The sequence below is a fragment of the Mobula hypostoma genome, chromosome 5 (genome assembly GCF_963921235.1).
Source record: "Mobula hypostoma chromosome 5, sMobHyp1.1, whole genome shotgun sequence".
Taxonomy (NCBI): Eukaryota; Metazoa; Chordata; class Chondrichthyes; order Myliobatiformes; family Myliobatidae; genus Mobula; species Mobula hypostoma.
The window spans coordinates 108,976,903-108,992,133 of NC_086101.1; the positions used below are offsets into that span (position 1 = coordinate 108,976,903).

A 15,231-nucleotide genomic window follows, 5' to 3' on the forward strand; every position below is an offset into this window, starting at 1 on the left:
ACTGCTTCAACAGTAGGCAGTGATCACTACCCAGTTTTGTGTTCAGTGGGTGAAAGAGTTGAAGTAAGACCAGGTGGCGGAACCCCAAAGTGGGTGTTTGAAAAAGCTGATTGGGCTAAGTTCCAGAAGTTGAGTGAAGAAGGGTTGACAAAGATTGATATTTCTGGAAATGTAGATGAATTAAACAGTCAGGTGACTTCAGCAATTATCATGGCAGCAGAAGGATCTATACCTAGGAGTAAAAATAGGATGAATAGAAAACTGGTACCATGGTGGACAGAGGAATGTTGTCAGGCTGTAAAAAACAGAAATAGAGCATTCAGGCTAGTTAAAAGAACCCATAATATGCAGCATTTGGTTCAATATAAGAAAGCACAGGCAGTGGTGAGAAGAACTATACATCAAGCTAAAAGGGCAAGTTGGAGGAGTTTTTGCGACAAGGTAGGAAGAACAACACCTGTGGGAGTGATATGGGGAATGATTAAGAGGATGGGAGGAGATAGAAGGGAATGGGAATATCCAGTAATGACATCTGAGGAGGAAACTGCAGTCTCCAGTAGTGATAAGGCTGCGGTCATGGCCAAGTCATTTGTACTGATACACAGTTCAGAAAATTTGTCTGAAGAAGGGAGAAGAAGAAGGGAAAGAATAATGAGCCAACACCCAGGTGTGTTAAGCAGGAGGGAAGGAACAGATGATATAATTGATGACCCATTTACATTAGCAGAAATGGTGAGAGCAATAAAGAGATCGAGACCAACCTCCCCAGGGAAAGATCTGATATGCTCTGTGATGCTAAAAAATCTAGGAGAAGGAGCGCTCTTGAAGTTGCTGCATTTTTATAACAGTGTGGGAGGAGGGAAGATTACCAAGTGCATGGAAGAAGCAGTGGTAATTCCAATAAGGAAGCCTGGCAAGGATCTGTCAAAACCCACTAGCTACAGACCAATTGCATTAACATCAAGTATATGTAAGATAATGGAAAGGATGATAACAGAAAGGTTATCATATGAGCTTGAGAAAAGGGGAATGCTGGCAAGTTATCAGAGTGGTTTTAGAAAGGGAAGGAATTCCATGGACTCAGTGATTATGTTAGAGACTGAAATAAGGAAGGCCCAGGCAAATAGAGAGTCAGTAGTGGCAGTGTTCTTTGACATTGAAAAAGCCTATGATATGATGTGGAAGGAAGGATTATTAATTAAACTGCACAAGATGGGGGTTGGTGGGAGAGTTTTTAATTGGATTAAAGATTTTTTGTTTGGTAGCAAAATTCAAGTTCGGATTGGATCAGAATTATCAAAACAGTACATAGTGGAAAATGGCACACCTCAAGGTAGTGTGATTAGCCCATTACTTTTCATGATTATGATCAATGATGTCTTCACAAAGGTACCAGTGGATATAGGTAGGTCACTGTTTGCGGATGATGGGGCCTTGTGGAAAAGAGGCAGGAACATGGACCATATAATCAGGAAACTGCAAGAAGCAATTGATGAAGTGGTGGAGTGAGGTTATGATTGGGGATGTAGATTTTCAGTAGATAAAACTCAAACTGTATTTTTTACCAGGAAAAAGGTTGAGCTAGGGAAGAAGTTAAGGATGTATGGGGTTGAATTAGAAAGGGTTGCATTATTTAAATTTCTGGGAGTTGTATTTGATTCATGATTAACATGGGCAGACCATATCAGGAAAGTTGAGGAGAAATGTAAAAAAGTAATAAATGTGATGAGATGTTTGACTGGTAGGGAATGGGGAGCAAGTTGTTCAGCTTTGAAGAGAATGTATGTGGCTTTAGTGAGATCTGTATTGGATTATGGAAATATAGTATATGGATCAGCAGCTAGTTCTCTTATAAGGAAACTGGATGTGATTCAGGCCCAGGCCTTGAGAGTGTGCAGTGGGGCTTTTAAAACATCACCAGTGTCAGCCCTACAGGTAGAAATGGGAATAATGCCTTTGGAACTAAGAAGGATGCAACTGATAGCAAACTACTGGGCTAACTTGCAGGGGCACAATGATTCTCACCCTACTAAAGGAGTGTTGCAGGAGTGCTGGGAAAATGGGAGGTTTCAGAGGGATACCTTTAGTCGGGTAGGGAATGATATCGCGAAAGAATGTGGAGTATTTGATCTGAGGATGAGTTCTTCAGTAGTTTATCCGGTTGTAGCTCCATGGAAGCTTGTATGGCCTGACATAGACTGGCATTTGTTAGAGGTAAAAAGGAAAGAAAGATATAAAACAGATTTGGTAAATGCATTTAACTGTCATGTGATGGAAAAGTATAGTGATTATACTCACATTTATACGGATAGTGCGAAGGAACCTGAAACAGGAGTGACAGGGTTTGGGGTGGTAATACCAGCAAAAGAAATTGGAATCAGCAGAAGAACATCTAATAAGTTAGGGGTGTTTACAGTGGAGATGCTGGCAGTGTTGGTTGCGTTGCAATGGGTGCAGAAAGCCAGACAAACCAAAGCATTGATATGTTCAGATTCATCCTCAGTTCTAGCAAGTTTAAGGTCTTTTCACACAAACAGTCGGCAAGATGTACTTTATGAAGTCCTTCAGTTAGTTACAAGAATTGCAAATCAGGGAGGTCAGGTAAAATTTCTATGGGTTCCAGCACATGTCGGGGTGAAGGGGAATGAGAGGGTGGATGAGTTGGCAAAGAGGGCGTTAAAGAAAGAAAATGTGGAAATGCACATTAGTATCAGTAAAGCAGAGGTTAAGTGTGTAATCTGGGAAAAAGTCAACCGAATGTGGCAAGAAAGATGGGACAGGGAGGGGAAAGGGAGGCATTTACATCAAATACAAAAGAGTGTTGCAGTTACTAGGGTAGGTAATGGAAACAGAGGAGAGGAAATTGTGTGGACTAGGTTAAGGCTGGGACATTGTGCATTAAACAAAACATTGAAAATGATAGGGAAACACCAGACAGGATTGTGTGAGGAATGTCAGGAAGAGGAGTCAGTAGAACATGCAGTTTTGTGTTGCAGGAAATATGGGATACAGAGAGAGATGATGAGAAATAAATTAAGGGAGTTGGGGATGCAGGAATTCACATTAAAAGGGTTGCTGGGCATGGGTGAGAGAGCACAAGTCCGGGTACTTTTAGCGTTTTTAAGGGGTACAGGGGTTTTTTATAGAATATGATGAATAAACAGGAATAGGATACTAGGATGGTCAAAGATGGGAGGGTGAAGTGTAGGTGTGTGTGTGTGTGTGTGTGTGTGTGTGTGTGTGTGTACCGCTGTAAAACGAGATACAGGCAGACAGACAGACTCGGGCGAGATCGTCATTGGACGTGACTGAAGAAAGTGCAAGCAAGTCACCCTGCCGGAACGAGCCGAATTACATCGCCGGAGCTACTCAAGTTTTCTCCCCGAAGCGAGTGCCAGTAAATCGCCTCTCCTCACCGGAGCCAGCCTGTTAAGTTACCTTGCATGATCGAGCCACTAAGCTACCTCGCCGGAGTGGGACTGTCAAGTTAACCCGCCAGAGTGAGACTACAGCCGCTGCCTGTAGTTCCTGGGCTGCGTCAAGGGCTTGCCACTACTTGGAGCCATTTCGTGTCAAGGTATGAACTGTCTATCGTTGTGTGGTATCGTTCCTTCATGTCCTCGTCTCTGTTGAGCAGGTCTGGCCGTTTTGCCGTTACTCTGAGTTAGGAACTGTCTCCTCGTGTCCTCGTATCAGCTGGGTAGGTCCGGCTGCTTGCCGCTGCTCTGAGTTGGTGATTCCTGTCTCTCAGTGTTTTGTGCCCTGTGTCTAAGAAGAGTCCCGGTTCTATGTCCTGTACCAAAGGAGGAGCCCCGGCTCAGTAATCCGTGTCCTGTGTCTGAGAAAGTGACCAGGCCTCCGGTGTTCCGGTGTCCCCGGACCAGGCTTCTGGTGTCCCGGGTACCGGGTCCGAGTCTCGCCACGCTTATTCCCGCTTCTGCTTTCCTCACTCCTTGATCTCTCTCTGAACAATCCTTGCTTCCCCGCTTTCCTAGTAACGATTAATGAACTCTATTATTGTTAATGCTACAAAACGTGTTTGTGTCCTGCTTTTGGGTCCACCCGTGGTCTGCACTTGTGACATGTGGTGTACAAAGGCTGTAATAAATCTAGTCAAGAAGAAAAGCTTACAAAAGGTTCAGAGAGCGAGGTAATGTTAGAGATCTAGAAGATTAGAAGGCTAATAAGAAGGAGCTTAAGATGGAAATGAGGAGAGCCAGAAGGGGCCATGAGAAGGCCTTGGCGGGCAGGATTAAGGAAAACCCCAAGACATTCTACAAGTATGTGAAGAGCAAGAGAATAAGGCGTGAAAGAATAGGACCTAACATGTGTGACAGTGGAAAAGTGTGCATGGAACCAGAGGAAATAATAGAGGTACTTAATGAATACTTTACTTTAGTATTCACTGTGGAAAAGGATCTTTGTGATTGTAGTGATGACTTGCAGCAGACTGAAAAGCTTCAGCATGTAGATTTTAAGAAAGTGGATGTCCTGGAGCTTTTGGAAAGCATCAAGTTGGATAAGTCGACGGGACCGGATGAGATGTACCCCAGGTGACTGTGGGAGGCGAGGGAGGAGATTGCTGAGCCTCTGGCGATGATCTTTGCATCATCAATGGGGATGGGAGAGGTTCCAGAGGATTGAAAGGTTGCGGATATTGTTATTTTATTCAAGAAAGGGAGTAGAAATAGCCCAGGAAATGATAGACCAGTGAGTCTTACCTCAGTGGTTAGTAAGTTGATGGAGAAGATCCTGAGAGACAGGATTTATGAACATTTGGAGAGGTATAATATTTGAGGATGTGACTAAACACATTGATGAAGGAAGAGCAGTGGATGTAGTGTATATGGATTTCAGTCAGGCATTTGATAAGGTACCCCATGCAAGCCTTATTGAGAAAGTAAGGAGGCATGGAATGCAAGGGGACATTGCTTTGTGGATCCAGGAATGACTTGCCCACAGAGGCAGAGTGGTTGTAGATGGGTTAAATTCTGCATGGAGGTTGGTCACCAGTGGAGTGCCTCAGGGATCTGTTCTGGGACCCTTACTCTTAGTGATTTTCATAAACGACCTGGATAAGGAAGTGGAGGGATGGGTTAGTAAGTTTGCTGATGACACAAAGGTTGGAGGTGTTGTGGATAGGGAGAATGCCTTATGAGAATAGGTTGAGTGAACTCGGCCTTTTCTCCTTGGAGCGATGGAAGCTGAGAGGTGACCTGATAGAGGTGTATAAGATGATAAGAGGCATTGATCGTGTGGATAGTCAGAGGCTTTTTCCCAGGGCTGAAATGGTTGCCACAAGAGGGCACAGGTTTAAGGTGCTTGGGAGTAGGTACAGAGGAGATGTCAGGGGTAAGTTTTTTACTCATAAAGTGGTGAGTGCGTGGAATGGGCTGCCGGCAGCTGTGGTGGTGTCGGATACGACAGGGCCTTTTAAGAGACATTCGGATCGGTACATTTGGTTTAGAAAAATAGAGGGCTATGGCTAAGCCTAGTAATTTCCAAGGTAGGGTCATGTTCGACACAAATTTATGGGCCGAAGGGCCTGTATTGTGCTGTAGGTTTTCTATGTTTCTATACACACACACTCTCATAGAAACATACTCAGACACACACACACACACACACACACACACACACACACACACACACACACACTATCATAGACACACATTCATGCGCTCTCTCTCTCCCACCCACATAGACACACACAGTCATACACACGCTCATGCACATACTGTCACACACACACACACACACACACACACACTCTCTCTCTCTGCCCTTCATGCAAGGTAGGGAAGGCATGGATAGAGTGGATAGAACCTTTTTCCCATGGTGGAAATGTGAAATAGACCATAAAGCCGTAAGACATAGGAGTAGAATTAGGCCATTCGGCCCATCAAGTCTGCTCCATCGTTTAATCATGGCTGATCCTTTTCTCCCCTTCTCACCCCACACCCTGCCCTTCCCCTCGTAACCTTTGATGCCATGGCCATTCAAGAATCTCTGACTTAAATACACCTAACAACCTGGCCTCAACAGCTAGCTGTGCTAACAAATTCCACAAATTCACCACCCTCTGGCTAAAGAAATTTCCCTGCATGGAGGCCCCTCTATCCTGAGGCTGTGCCCTTTTGTACCAGACTCCCGCACCACGGGGAACATCCTTTCTACATCTACTCTATCTAGGCCTTTCAACATTCAAAAAAGTTTCAATGAGATTCCCCCCCTCATCCTTCTAAATTCCAGTGAGTACAGAGCTGGAGCCATCAAACGTTCCTCGTATGATAACCCTTTCATTCCAGAATCATCCATGTGTACCTCCTCTGAACCCTTGTAATGCCAGCACATCTTTTCTTAGATGAGGAGCCCAAAACTGTTCACAATACTCAAGATGAGGCCTCACCAGTGCCTTATAAAGCCTCAGCATCACATCCTTGCTCTTGTATTCTAGACCTCCTGAAATGAATGCCAACACTGCATTTGCCTTCCTCACCACGACTCTTCCTTCGTTAACCTTTCGGGTGTTCTGCACAAGACTCCCACATCCCTTTGCATCTCAGATTATTGGATTTTCTGCTTGTTTAGAAAATAGTCTACACATTTATTTCTACTACCAAAGTGCATGACCATGCATTATTCAACATTCTATTTCATTTGCCACTTTCTTGTCCATTCTCCAAATCTGTCTAAATCCTTCTGCAGCCTACCTGTTTCTTCAACACCTTCTTCAATTTTCGTATCATCTGCAAACGTGGCGACAAAGGCATCTATCCCATCATCTAAATTAACACTGCATAAAAAAGTGGTCCCAATACTGACCCCTGTGGAACACCACTAGTCATTGACAGCTAACCAGAAAAGGTTATTCCCATGCGCTGTCTCTTACCAATCAGTCAATGCTCTAACTATGTCATAACTTTCCTCTTGATTTGGTAAGCAGCCTCATGCACGGCATCTTGTCAGAGGCCCTCTGAAAGTCCAAATATACAACATGCGCTGCTTCCCCTTTATCTATCCTACTTGTAATCTCCTCAAAGAATTATGAGAGGCATCATTTTCCCTGAAGGAAACCATGCTGACTTTGTACTATCTTGTCTTGTGTTACCAAGTACTCTATAACCTCATCCTTAACAACATCTTCCCAACCATTGAGGTCAGACTAACTGGTCTATAACTTCGTTTTTGCTCCCTTCCTCCTTTCTTAAAGAGTGGAGTGATATTTGCATTTTTCCAGTCCTCTGGCACCATGCCAGAGTTTAATGAATTTTGAAAGATCATTACTAATGACTCCACAATTTCTATCGCTAACTCTTTCAGAACGCTAGGGTTCATTCATCTGGCCCTGGTGACTTATGTACCCTTAGGACTTTCAGCTTTTTGAGCACCTTCTATCTTGTAACAGTAACTGCACCCACTTCTCTTCCTTCAGACTCTTCAATATCTGGCACACTGCTAGTGTCTTCCACAGTGAAGACTGATGCAAAAGTATTCATATAGCTCATATGCCAGCTCCATATCCCCCGCTATTATTTCTCCAGCCCCATTTTCTGGCGGTCCTATATCTACCCTCATCTCTCTTTTATTTTTACAGACTTGAAAAAGCTTTTAATACCCACTTTGATATTGTTTTCCAGCTTGCTTTCATATTTCATCCTTTCCCTCTTAATGATTCTTTTAGTTGCTCTCTGAAGGTTTTTAAAAACTTCCCAATCCTCTATCTTCCTGCTAATTTTTGCTTTGTTGTATGCCCTCTCTTTTGTTTTTGACTTCGCTTGTCAGCCCGGTGGTACAATTTTATCATTTCTGTATTTCTTCATTCTTGGACATCTTCCACATTTCCCCCAGAAGCTCCCGCCATTGCTGCTCTGCTGTCATTCCTGCCAGCATCACCTTCCACTTTACTTAGACTAACTCTTCTCTCATACCACTGTAATTTCCTGTACTCCACTGAAATACTGCTACGTCAGACTTTTTGTTCTCCTTATCAAATTTCATGTTGAGCTCAATCATATTGTGATCACTGCCTCCTATGGGTTCTTTTACCTTAAGCTCCCCAATCGCCTCCGGTTAACACCCAATAACACCCAATCCAGTATAGCTGATCCTCTAGTAGGTTCAACAACAAACTGCTCTAAAAAGCCATCTCGTAGGCATTTAACAAACCCACTCTCTTGAGATCCATTCCCAACCTGATTTTTCCAATCAATCTGCATGTTAAAATCTTCCACGACAACCATAACATTGCCCATTTGGCACATCTTTTCTACTTCCCGTTGTAATCTGTGGTCCACATCCCAGCTACTGTTGGGAGGACTGTATATAACTGCCTTCAGGGTCATTTACGCTTGCAGTTTCTTAACTGAACCCACAAGGATGCAACATCTTCCAATCTTATATCACATCTTTCTGCTGATTTGGTGCGATTCTTTACCAGCAGAGCCATGCCACCCCCTCTGCATACCTACATATCCCTCTGATACAACATATAACTTTGGACATTCAGCTCCCAACTACAACCACCCTTCAGCCACGATTCAGTGATGGCCAAAACATCATACCTGGAAATTGCAACAAGATCATCCGCCTTATCTCATATACTCTGTGCATTGAGATATCACACTCTGAGTACTGTATTTGCTGCTCTTCTTGATTCTGCACCCATGATACTCTGATAGTCACACTGATGGCTGCTCTTCCTGACGGTCTGACTGCACGCTATCTTTGCTTTTTACCATCTGTCCCATCCTGAGTCCCTTCACTCCTGTTCCCATCTCCCTGCCAAATTAGTTTAAACCCTCCCCAAACACCAATATTGGACCCCCTCAAGTTCAGGTGCAACCCATCACTTTTGCACAGGTCGTACCTCCCCAGAAGAGATCCCAATGATCCAAGAACCTGAAACCTGTCCCCAGCATCAGCTTCTCTCCACACACTTATCTATTTCTATTTCTATCCTCACTGGCACGTGTTACAGGCAGACCTGGTTCTCATCTTTCTGCCTTGCTCTCTAAATTCTCTATACTAATGGGCATTGATTTAAGCTGAGGGGAAAGCAAAAGTGACTTGACATTTCCCAGGCAAGTTTTCACAGAGTTGTAGGGGCCTGGAATGTGCTGCCTGGGGTGGAGGCTGATAAGAAAGAGGCTTTTAAGATGCCTTTAGACTGGTAGAAGATGGAGGGACATGGACCAGACAAGCAAACGGGATTAGTCAGACAGCTGCCACGGTCGGCCTTTTCCTCTTGCACATTCTAACCCCCATTCTCAACAGAAGTCACTGTGGACACCTCTGTACGTAGAGGAGATCGAACTCTGGCGACTCCCGGCAATGCTTCTGACACCGGCAAGGCTCCCCTGTTCAGTACAATAGACCGGCAGTGCATCTGAAAGTACTTTAAAGACCGGGTGTGCGCTCGGAAGCTTCCGGAGGGTCACGATGCAGTAGACTTCGGCAAACAGATGAGTGTTCAGCAGGTGTGAGACGAGCTGGTGGACCTGTGTGTCAGCGTGACGAACATAGATCTTGGCCAGCAGCCAGTCGTATTTGCTGTCTGTCGGAAAGAAAATGGGGTTCTGTGGACCCGGCAACTGTTTGATCTGTCAAACACACAATTTACAGACGGTGTTTTCTGTGAGTCTGGGACAGGTTGAAGGGGATTGATGGACAGAGGCAAATGAATCCCTCCGTTAACAGAGCAACGTAGACAAATCTGAAGCACAAGAGATTCTAACAGAGCAACACACACAAAATGCTGTAGGAACTCAGCAGATCAGGCAGCATCTATGGAGGAGAATTAACAGCCGGCTCTTCTGCCTGAGACCCCTTATCAGGACTGGAAAGGAATGGGTTAGAATCCAGATGAAGGTGATTTAAAGTTAGAGGGAGAGAACTTTACACTCAAAGGGCCAGTTATCAGGAAGAAATACAGTTTGAAGAACATTATGGTGGCTAGGTCCCAGAGTCTGATGCGATATACCCCGGATTATCAAGAGGAAAGAGCTTTGAATGCTGGAGCCTTGATGAAGAGCTTAGAACATGGAACATTACAACACAGTACAGATCCTCCGGCCCTTGATGTGTTCGACCTTTTCACCTACTCTAAAAATCAATCTAATGCTTCCCTCACACATAGATCTCATCTTTCTTTCATCTTTGTGTCATCTTGATGTCCTCTCTGGCCTGAGGCAAATTTCTGGAGGACTGGTGAGTAGCTAATGTTGTTCCTCTATTCACTAGGTGATCTAGGGATAATCCTGGAAACTATAGACCCCTACAGAGTGGGTCTCATGTCAGCAGTAGGGAAGTTCCTGGAAAGGATTCTTCTGGCTGGGATTTATGAGCAATTGGAAAAGTGTGGCCCAAGTAGGGACAGTCAGCGTGGCTTTGTGTGGGACAAGTTGTCTTACTAACTTAATTGAGTTTTTTGATGAGGTGACAACAGTGAGTAATGAAGGTAGAACCATGGATGTTGTCTACATTGGTTTTATTAAGGTGTTTGACAAGGTCTCTCATGGAAGGCTATCCAGAAGATTAAGATGCATGTAATCTACGGTTACTTGATATAATTGGATTCAGTACTAGCTTGTCCGTTGAAGCAGAGAGTAGTGATTGAAGGGGACTTAAATTGTCTGGAAGTCTTTGACTAGTGGTATTCTGCTGGGATCCCTACTGGTGTACAGATAGAATTATTAAGTAGTGGGTTTGTTATGTTGGCAACTGAAGCATGGCGACACTTGCAGACTATCTAGACAATCCTCACTGATTTGACATGATGAAAAAAGATACATTTAACTGTATGTTTCAATGTACATGTGACAAATAAAGCTAATTGGTAATAGGTTTCAAAGGTACATTTAATGTCAGAGAAATGTATACAATATACATCATGAAATTCTTTTTCTTTTCAAACATCCACGAAAACAAAGGAGTGCCCCAAAGAATGAAACAGTTAAATGTTAGAACCCCAAAACGCCCCCCGCTCCCCCTCCCATGCATAAGCAGCAGCAAAGGAATGACCCCCCCTTCCCCAGCAGCAAAAAAGCATCTGCTCCCTCCACTGAGCACCAAAGAATGCAGCAAAGCATCAATAAAGACTCAGACTTGCAGTACCCCAAAGACTGCTCGTTCACCTGGTAATTTGTCACACTATAGGCTCTCTCCATCTCCCTAATAAGGGAAAAAGAGGTGTTCCCGTTTCACAGTGAGAAGGAAGACATAACAAATAACTTGCAGACTTGTGGTGTTAAAAGTCTGTTAATTAGTTTAGCACAACAAAGGGCCTGTTCGTGTGCTCTACTGTACTATGTTCTAGTTCAGGTGTAGAGTGGGTAGGAAAATGTGAGGATAGTTAATGTTAGACTCTTGAAAATTAAAGGACTACAAACGTTTGAAATCAGAAATAGACTAAGAATGTTGGTGACAGAACATATAAACAGCATCTGTGGAGACAGACACAGGCAACTTTTGACATGATGGAAGCCAGAGAGAATCAGTGAGGTTATTGCAGCCCGAAAGCCTGGAATGTTAACTCTGTCTTTTTCCACAGATGCTGTCTGATCAGCTGAGTGTCTCCGATGGAAAAATACTTCCTCCTTTGAAGGACCCAGGATAAGGAGGAGGGATGGAGGAAGGGAGAATGAAGGGAGAGAGGGGGAGATGGAGGGTGGGTGCAGAAGAGAAAAGGATAGGAGAGTGAAGGTCTAAGAGAAGCAAGATGTGATGAGGATGAGTTGGACCCAGCTGCTGGGATATCCGAAGCACGGCGTTACACTGCAGTGAGCTCAAAACAAACACGAGGCAATATCACTAGTCGGCTTACAATTGAGCACCGAACCTAGTTCAGGTGCTCCTTAAATGCTCAATCCTTGGCATCCAAAATGTGATTGTCAATTAGGAGGTCTACCCTGAATCTTTAAACGGGCCACGCCAGCTATCCATACACCAAGCAGTTAGAGAGTGTCGAAAAGGAGGGGGCTGATAGATGGGGGGGGGGCACAAGAGAGCAAATCATGGAAGTATGAGAGACAGGGGATTAACAGATGAGGGATGGGAGACGGGAGGGATGCCCAACGGGGAGGAGACATGCAGTGGGGCGGGAGATGATGGTCGGGGTGGGGGGAATGACAGATGAAGGGGGTGAGAGATGGGGGTATGGGGGTTGGTGGGGGTGAGACGGAGGCAGAAAGGAGGAGGATTTTGGACAGTCAGTGGAGGAGACGAAGGGTAAGAGGGAGTTGGAAGAAGACAATGAGATATGGAGTGTTAATAGTGAGGAACGGTGAGAGATGGAGGGTGAACGGTGACAAAGGGTGAGAGATGGAGGGTGAGGGTGAGGAAGGGTGCGAGATGAAGTGTCAACGGTGATAGAAGGGTGAGAGACGGAGGGTTAAGGGTGAGGGATGGAGGGTGAAGGGTGAGGAAGTATGAGAAATGGAACGTGAAGGGTGAGGAAGGATGAGAGATGGAGGGTCAACGGTGTCATAAGGGAGAGAGATGGCGGGTGAAGGGTGAAGAAGAGTGCGAGATGAAGGATCAACAGTGACAGAAGGGTGAGAGGTGGAGGGTGAAGGGTGAGGGATGGAGGGTGAAGTGTGAGGAAGGATGAGATGGAGGATGAAGGGTGAGGAAGGGTGAGGGATGGAGGGTGAAGGGTGAGGGATGGAGGGTGAAGGGTGAGGAAGGGTGAGAAGGATGAGAGGTGGAGGGTAAAGGGTGTGGAAAGATGAGGTGGGGGGTAAAGGGTGAGGAAGGCGGAGAGATGAAGGGTCAACGGTGACAGAAGGGAAAGAGATGGAGGGTGAAGGGTGAGGAAGAGTGAGATATGGATGGTGAAAAGTGACAGAAGAGGGGGGGGAAAAGGTCGCTGAAGACCCATCTGCAGGTCAGAAGAGGAATGGTCCATACCTGGATTGCAATGGGAACAAATTCATTGCTTGGGATCAGGTACGAGAGACACATCGGTGCTTCGAGGTATTGCTGCATCGGCTTTGTATTGGCTGCATTCAATTCAGTAACGCGTAGTCAACAATGAAGATATTGCCATTCTGGAAGATAACAAGGAACGGTCAGTTAGGTGTCTGTGTAAAGGAATCTCACAGGAACAAGAATCCTTGTCATTTCCTGTTTTATTCCCAAGGTCCTGAACAAGAATCATTCTGTTGCAGTGGAGACAGAGATTAGACAGTTCTGTTTTGGGAGTGGGGTGGGGGGAAGGCATGGTGGTGGTGGAGTTGGTGTGACCATGTTGAATGGAAAGCTCACGAGCCGGCGCATCTCATAGGGTTTCAGCACCAACTCCGGGGGGGGGGCCAGATGTAGCCTCAGTCATAGTCATAGAACAGTACAGCACAGAAACAGGCCCTTTGGCCCATCTAAACCATGCCAAACCTTTAATATGTCTAGGTCCATCAACCTACACTTAACCATTACCCTCCTTACCCCAATCCCATCCAAATTTCTCTGAAATTTTGAAATCAAACCTACTTCCACGTCTTTAGCTGACAGCTTGTTGCACACTTTCACCGCCCTCTCAGTGAAAGTGTTCCCCCTCATGTTCCCTTAAACACTTCACCTTTCACGCTTAACTCATCAAATCTCCCTTCAATCGTCAACGTTCTAGCCAATGAAGTGTCGGAAGAGAGAAGGGGAGCGACGATGAGGAAGGATAGGATGCTTGAAGTACAGGAAACCCTGGGAGATGTGCCTCTCGTAAACAGGTTCTCCCTTTTGGAAGTTGTTGGGACAGAAGACAGTGCCAGTCTGAGAGGCGGACAGGTCTGCGAGTCAGCAGTTAGTTCTGAAGCAAAGCCGAGGAGACAGACGTCAGGCAGAGCCGTGGTAGTAGGGGACTCCATAGTGAGAGGTACAGAAAGGGGTTTCTGTGGCAACAGGTGAGATTTAAGGATGGTGTGTTGCCTCCCTGGTGCCGGGATCCAGGATGTCACCTACCGATTTCAGGGAATCCTCGAGTAAGGTGAACATCCAGAAGTGGTGGTGCATGATGGTACAAATGACGTGGGGAAGAAGAGGAAAGACATTCTACAGCGTGACTTCAGTGAACTCGGAAGAAGGCTGAAAAGCAGGAATTCCAGGGTGGTTGTCTCTGGTTTGCTTCCAGTTCCCCGTGCTGGAGTGGTCAAGAACAGGGAGATAATGGATCTGAATGTGTGGCTGAGGAACTGGTGCAGGAGGCGAAGATGTACATTCTTGGACCACTGGGGTATGTTTCGGGGTAAGGATGAATTGTACTAAAGGGACGGGTTGCACCTTAATAAGCGGGGCACCAGCATTCTGACAGGCAGGGTTGCCTCTGCAACGCGGGTGTGTTTAAACTAGGTAGTGGGGGGGGGGGGAGGGGATGAACTGGAAACATAAGGATGGAGATAAAGAGAAAGTGAGAATAAGAAAAGTTAAGAAAGACAGCGGAATCAACAGAGCAGAAAGCTCAGGAAGGGATCGTACAGTATGGCCAAGTGAAATAGGAATTGATATGGGAGGTGAGGGAAGTAATGAATTAAAAGTATTATATATGAATGCACGGAGTATAAGAAATAAAGTGGTTGGGCTTGAGGCACAGTTGGAAATTGGTAAGTATGATGTTGTGGGAATAACAGAGACATGGCTTCAAGTGGACAGGGCCTTGGAAATGAATATTCAAGGTATACGTCCTATTGAAAGGACAGACTGATGGGCAGAGGGGGTGGGGTGGCTCTGTAGGTGAGGAATGATATTCAGTACCTTGCGCGGGGGGACATAGAATCAGGAGACGTAGAGTCAGTATGGATAGAACTGAGAAATTCTAAGGGTAGAAAGACCCTAATGGGAGTTATCTACGGGCCCCCAAACAGTAGTCTGGATGTAGGGTGTAAGTTGAATCAAGGGTTAAAATTGGCATGTTGCAAAGGTAATGCTACAGTTGTTATGGGGGATTTCAACATGCAGGTAGACTGGAGGAATCAGGTTGGTACTGGACCCCAAGAAAGGGAGTTTGTGGAGTCCCTCCGAGATGGAGTCTTAGAACAGCTTGTACTGGAGCCTACCAGAGAGAACACGATTCTCGATTTCGTGTTGTGCAATGAACCAGGTTTGATCAGGGACCTCGAGGTAAAAGAGCCATTGGGAGGTAGTGACCATAATATAATAAGTTTTAATCTACAATTTGAGAGGGAGATGGGAAACTCGGAAGTGTCAGTATTACAGCTGAACAAAGGGAACTATGGTGCTATG

General features: G+C 45.3%; 1 protein-coding gene across 1 annotated transcript in view; it reads right to left on the bottom strand.

Annotated features, from left to right (window-relative positions):
* LOC134347326 (hydroperoxide isomerase ALOXE3-like) overlaps positions 1-12,987 on the bottom strand; it is a 77,146-nt gene extending 64,159 nt beyond the window's left edge. The window contains exons 1-2 of the mRNA XM_063049721.1: positions 12,910-12,987; positions 9,301-9,602 (exon numbers count right to left, since the gene is read on the bottom strand). Of these exons, the coding sequence (XP_062905791.1) occupies positions 9,301-9,602; positions 12,910-12,987 (380 nt within the window). The remainder of the gene's footprint in view (positions 1-9,300; positions 9,603-12,909) is intronic.
* Positions 12,988-15,231: the final 2,244 nt, after the last annotated feature.